Below are 6,000 nucleotides of genomic sequence, written 5' to 3'. Positions count from 1 at the left end.
CTCACTCTTCCTCCTGTTCATCTTAGATACGTGACACTGACCCGCACTCTTCCTCTTGTTCGTCTTCTTAGATACGCGACACCTTCCCGCACTCTTCCTCCTGTTCGTCTTCTTAGATATGCGACACTGACCCGCACTCTTCCTCTCGTTCCTCTTCTTGGATACGCGACACTGACCCGCACTCTTCCTCCTGTTCGTCTTCTTAGATACGCGACATTGACCCGCACTCTTCCTCTCGTTCGTCTCCTCGCAGAATCGACGTTTACTCACGTCCTCAGGCTTCCAATACAAGTGCCCACTCCTGATCCCGTCAACCTACTTTTCACGCTGAGGAAACGAACTGTGAGTCTGTGAAGGCCCCGTCCTCACACCTCCACAGCTTCCCTTCGCAGGGAGAGAAACAGCCGTGCTCCCTTCAGCCTGTGCCGTCGGCCTCCCGGTGCGCGCCAGAAGCCCCGTCCGTTAGTCCCCGGTCTGTCCATTTAAATTTGTTATTTCATCTTATCTCATCTTTAGAAATGGTAGAGAGAAGACAGAGCAAAGGCGCGGAGCGGGCGCCGGGGAGGGTGCGGCAGGCTCTCCGCGAGCTCGCCTCTCGGCCCGGCCCAGCTCACCCCGCCACCTCCCTGCATCTCCAGACACCTTGGGTTCAGGTTTCAGGAGATCCAAGAACTGCCAAGTCCGTAGAATAACGCTACGCTTCTCAGCACTTCTTTCTGCATTTTTAAAGAACATTTATTTACCCCCTTTTGTTGCCCTGGTTGTTTTTTATTGTTGTTGTTGTTGTTGTTGTTATTGCTGTCGTTGTTGTTGGATAGGACAGAGAGAAATAGAGAGAGGAGGGGAAGACAGAGAGGGGGAGAGACAGACAGACACCTGCAGACCTGCGTCACCGCCTGGGAAGCGACGCCCCTGCAGGTGGGGAGCCGGGGGCTCGAACCCGGAAACGTGCCGCCTGTTCGGAGCGGATGAGTCCCGGCCACGGGCATTCCGGGCCCTGCCGTCCTCGTCGGTGGCGCGACCGCTGCTCCGCTCAGCCCGCCGCCTCCGGCTCCCTCGCCGCACGAACCACGGGAACGGCGTCCCCTCACCCTCCGCGCCCGGCACGACGCGGGTTCGAGACCCGGAGCCCAGCTGCGGGCCGGCCGCGCGCATGCGCAGCCCCCCTCCCCCCGCACCGCCGGCCGCGACCCGCGCGGGGAGCCGAGCCCCGGGGACAGGAGCCTCCCGGGCGCCCCCGCTCGCGTCTCTGCCGACAGCAACCCAATGCCGGACGCCCGGCTTCTCCCACACGCGCAGACACGCGGCCTCCAGCGCCGCCTCCACCCACTGACCCGTCCCTGCCCACGGCCCGTCCGTCTCCGAGCTGACGTAAAGCCCGTGCGCCGACGTAACGTCGCCCCCGCGCGCCGCCCGAGCGCTGACGTGTGACGTAGCCGCGTCCCCGCGCGCCGCCCGTGCTCTGACGTGTGACGTAGCCGCGTCCCCGCGCGCAGCCCGTGCTCTGACGTGTGACGTAGCCGCGTCCCCGCGCGCCGCCCGTGCGCTGACGTGTGACGTAGCCGCGTCCCCGCGCGCCGCCCGTGCTCTGACGTGTGACGTAGCCGCGTCCCCGCGCGCAGCCCGTGCTCTGACGTGTGACGTAGCCGCGTCCCCTCGCGCCGCCCGTGCTCTGACGTGTGACGTAGCCGCGTCCCCGCGCGCAGCCCGTGCTCTGACGTGTGACGTAGCCGCGTCCCCGCGCGCCGCCCGTGCTCTGACGTGTGACGTAGCCGCGTCCCCTCGCGCCGCCCGTGCTCTGACGTGTGACGTAGCCGCGTCCCCGCGCGCAGCCCGTGCTCTGACGTGTGACGTAGCCGCGTCCCCTCGCGCCGCCCGTGCTCTGACGTGTGACGTAGCCGCGTCCCCGCGCTCAGCCCGTGCTCTGACGTGTGACGTAGCCGCGTCCCCGCGCGCCGCCCGTGCTCTGACGTGTGACGTAGCCGCGTCCCCTCGCGCCGCCCGTGCTCTGACGTGTGACGTAGCCGCGTCCCCGCGCGCAGCCCGTGCTCTGACGTGTGACGTAGCCGCGTCCCCTCGCGCCGCCCGTGCTCTGACGTGTGACGTAGCCGCGTCCCCGCGCGCAGCCCGTGCTCTGACGTGTGACGTAGCCGCGTCCCCGCGCGCCGCCCGTGCGCTGACGTGGCGGCCGCTCTTCTCTCCACGCCCCGCCCCGCCCCGCCCCGCCCCGCCCCGCCCCGCCCCGCCCCGCCCCGCCGGGTTGGCCGCCGTCCCCGCACCCTCTCCGGCCTCAGGCAGCGATGGCGGACGCCTGGGAGGAGATCCGGCGGCTGGCGGCGGACTTCCAGCGCGCGCAGTTCACGGACGCCGCGCACAGGTGCCTGCGGGACTCCACGCGCGACTCCACACGGGGCCCCCCGACCCTCACGTTGCCCCTGCGGCCACCGGCCGGGCGACACCTCCGGAGCATCGGCCCCGCCACACCTCCCGGGTCGCCCGGTACCCAGTCACCCCGCCACCCCCTTCAGTCACCCCAGAAAGTCACCCCCTTCAGTCACCCCGTCACCCCCCTTCAGTCACCCCGTCACCCCCCTTCAGTCACCCCGCCACCCCCTCCAGTCACCCCGCCACCCCCCTCCAGTCACCCCGCCACCCCCTCCAGTCACCCCGCCACCCCCCTCCAGTCACCCCGCCACCCCCCTCCAGTCACCCCGCCACCCCCTCCAGTCACCCCGCCACCCCCCTTCAGTCACCCCGTCACCCCCTTCAGTCACCCCGTCACCCCCTTCAGTCACCCCGCCACCCCCTCCAGTCACCCCGCCACCCCCTTCAGTCACCCCGCCACCCCCCTCCAGTCACCCCGTCACCCCCCTTCAGTCACCCCGCCACCCCCCTTCAGTCACCCCGCCACCCCCCTCCAGTCACCCCGCCACCCCCTTCAGTCACCCCGTCACCCCCTTCAGTCACCCCGCCACCCCTTCAGTCACCCCCTTCAGTCACCCCGCCACCCCCCTCCAGTCACCCCGTCACCTCCCTTCAGTCACCCCGCCACCCCCTTCAGTCACCCCGCCACCCCCCTCCAGTCACCCCGTCACCCCCTCCAGTCACCCCGTCACCCCCCTTCAGTCACCCCGCCACCCCCTTCAGTCACCCCGCCACCCCCCTCCAGTCACCCCGCCACCCCCTTCAGTCACCCCGCCACCCCCCTCCAGTCACCCCGTCACCCCCTTCAGTCACCCCGTCACCCCCCTTCAGTCACCCCGTCACCCCTTTCAGTCACCCTGTCACCCCCGTCAGACAGTCACCCCCTTCAGTCACCCCGTCACCCCCTCCAGTCACCCCGTCACCCCCCTTCAGTCACCCCGTCACCCCCTTTCAGTCACCCCGTCACCCCTTTCAGTCACCCCATCACCCCTTTCAGTCACCCTGTCACCCCCGTCAGACAGTCACCCCCTTCAGTCACCCCGTCAGACAGTCACACCCGTCACCCCCGTCATTCCGTCACCCCCGTCACCCCGCCCCTGGGTCACTCCTGTCACCCTGCTCCCCGCAGCACCCTCCCATCCCCCACCCCTCCGCCAGGTCACACCCCCCCACAGGAGCGCTTTTCTCGGGGCCCCTGTCACTCAGCCCCGGAGAGCTCCCGCTGCTCTCGTGGGGGATTCACCCAGCCACGGGCCACCCACACCCACCTGGTCTGCTGTGACGTGTTGGGGCTGCGGGGCTGCGGGACAGTGACTCCCACACACCCGGGCCGGAGCCTCCAGCGCGGGTGCTGCCGCTCCAGGCTGCTGGCCCTGCCCGCGCTCTGGGCTGGAAGGCCGGGTGGGCTGCGCTGAGCGGGTGGAAGCCCACGTGCTCCGGGTGCTAGAGAATCTGCCCTGCGAGGATCTGTCGCGCCTCCTCTTGAGGTCCGAGCTACAGGCAGGTCTGCGAGCCAGTGGAGTCCCGGTCAGGACTGAGGTCCACCCACTGGAACTCAGGCCACAGCAGCCCCACAGGCTCTGAGGCGCCGCGGGTGCTGCGCGCTGTGAGGACGCGGTCTTCAGGACGCAGCAGCTCCTCGCTCGCCCTCGCCCTCTGCGAGCTGCACAGCCCGGCTCCTCTCCTCAGGTTGTCGGAGCGGAACTGCGTGGAGGTCGTGAGCAAGCTGGTGGCCCAGAAGCAGCTGGAGGTGGTGCACACGCTGGACGGGAAGGAGTACCTCACTCCGGCGCAGATCAGCAAGGAGATGCGGGAGGAGCTGGCCGTCCGCGGTGGTGAGTGGCGGCCTCCCTCCTCTCGCCTGCTTCTGGGGTCTCCGCAGACCCGTGAGCACGTCAGCACTCAGTATGCCCTAGGCCCTGTGGTGGTCAGCCTCCCTGTAGACACCACGCATTCCTCCGGGCTCTCCTCAGCTGTGGTGGTCAGCCTCCCTGTAGACACCACGCATTCCTCCGGGCTCTCCTCAGCTGTGGTGGTCAGCCTCCCTGTAGACACCACGCTTTCCTCAGGGCTCTCCTCAGCTGTGGTGGTCAGCCTCTCTGTAGACACCACGCTTTCCTCCGGGCTCTGCTCAGCTGTGGTGGTCAGCCTCCCTGTAGACACCACGCTTTCCTCAGGGCTCTCCTCAGCTGTGGTGGTCAGCCTCCCTGTAGACACCACACATTCCTATGACAAGCTGGGTGAAGGTAGGGGGCAAAGCCAGAGCCACTGCTTGTGCTGGGACGCCAGCTCTCCCAGTGCCTCCTTCCTGGGAGCCCAGCCGGCTGTGGCCACCTGCCAGCCTCCTGCAGAGCCGCCAATGGTCATGTGACCCCAGGGGCCTCAGACTGCAGGTCGCGCCCTCAGTGGCCTTCTCCTGTAGAGAAGCACAAGCGCAGCCTCGGCCTTGCAGTGTCCGCAGGCCAGAAGCAGTTAGGCAGCGCTCCCCTCCACTCCGCCCAACGACCTGTTGCTCCAGCCCCGAAACTATTGCTTGAAAAATTGTGTTTGGTAGCCGGGTGGTGGTGCACCTGGTTGAGCGCACACCCTAGGATCCACAGGGGTCCGGGTTCGAGCCCCTAGTCCTAGCCTGCAGGGGGAAAGCTACACAAGTGGTGAAGCAGGGCTGCAGGTGTCTGTCTCCCCACTCCCTCTGGATTTACTGTAGCTGATGAAGTGTTTTCTAGAACAGAATTTTTTTTTTTTTTTTTTTACCAGAGCACTGATCAGCTCTGGCTTTTGGTGGTGCAGGGGATTGAACCTGGGACTTTGGAGCCTCAGGCATGAGAATCTCATTGCATAACCATTATGCTATCTACCCCTACCCAGAACAGAATTTTTTATTACCCACTATGTCTAGTGTGTGTGAGCCTGTGAGTGTATCGTGACTCAAGCAAGGGTACTTAGCTGTTAGCAGGCACTGATCATCAAGACGGAACAGTGACTTTTAAGTAGCATTTCTTTTTGAAATTCAAGGCCATGTTAGCAGACTTTACAAAGAATCTTTACATATTAACAAGTTAGGAGATTCATTGTTGTTATACCCATCATTCTATGGAACAGTACTATAAGCAAGGACAATTTGATTTTCCTTTTTTTCTTTTTAAAACTTAAAATGCAAGTTTATTTGAAAATATAAACAGTGTGACTTAGATGATGCAGAATGTTAACGTGTTGGAATTGACAGTTTAAGATTGGTCTATGTGTAATATAAAATAAATGATTATCTTCTTTTAAGGTCGAGTAAACATTGTTGATCTACAAAAGGTAAATTTCTATTTTTCTTTTGACATCAGTTTTGATGTTTGTTTAGTGTTGTCAAGTATTCAATGATACTGGTGTCCTATTTTGTATAGTGCTGCGGAATACACTCACCAGTGCATTCAATCATTTTAAAGTCTGACAAATGGAGTCAATTTAATTATTGTGCCCCTTTGGTTTGCTTATGCTTTATGCTTTACCAATTAAACTCAGTTTTAATTTTATGTAATTTCAGAATTAATACGATTTTTTGAGAAAATCGCTACTTTTGTGTGT

The 6,000-nt window shown here is 62.8% G+C and overlaps 1 protein-coding gene across 1 annotated transcript in view; it reads left to right on the top strand.

Annotated features, from left to right (window-relative positions):
- The first annotated feature begins 2,231 nt into the window (after positions 1-2,231).
- The window catches only part of UFL1 (UFM1 specific ligase 1), a 29,236-nt gene continuing 25,467 nt past the window's right edge, over positions 2,232-6,000 (top strand). Inside the window, exons 1-3 of the mRNA XM_060190749.1 lie at positions 2,232-2,377; positions 4,114-4,259; positions 5,702-5,730. Of these exons, the coding sequence (XP_060046732.1) occupies positions 2,301-2,377; positions 4,114-4,259; positions 5,702-5,730 (252 nt within the window). The 5' untranslated portion in view covers positions 2,232-2,300. The remainder of the gene's footprint in view (positions 2,378-4,113; positions 4,260-5,701; positions 5,731-6,000) is intronic.

This window comes from Erinaceus europaeus, chromosome 4 (assembly GCF_950295315.1).
Source record: "Erinaceus europaeus chromosome 4, mEriEur2.1, whole genome shotgun sequence".
In the NCBI taxonomy this organism is placed as follows: Eukaryota; Metazoa; Chordata; class Mammalia; order Eulipotyphla; family Erinaceidae; genus Erinaceus; species Erinaceus europaeus.
The sequence above is the reverse complement of the archived record's forward strand: the minus strand, read 5'-3'. Positions and strand labels throughout refer to the sequence as shown.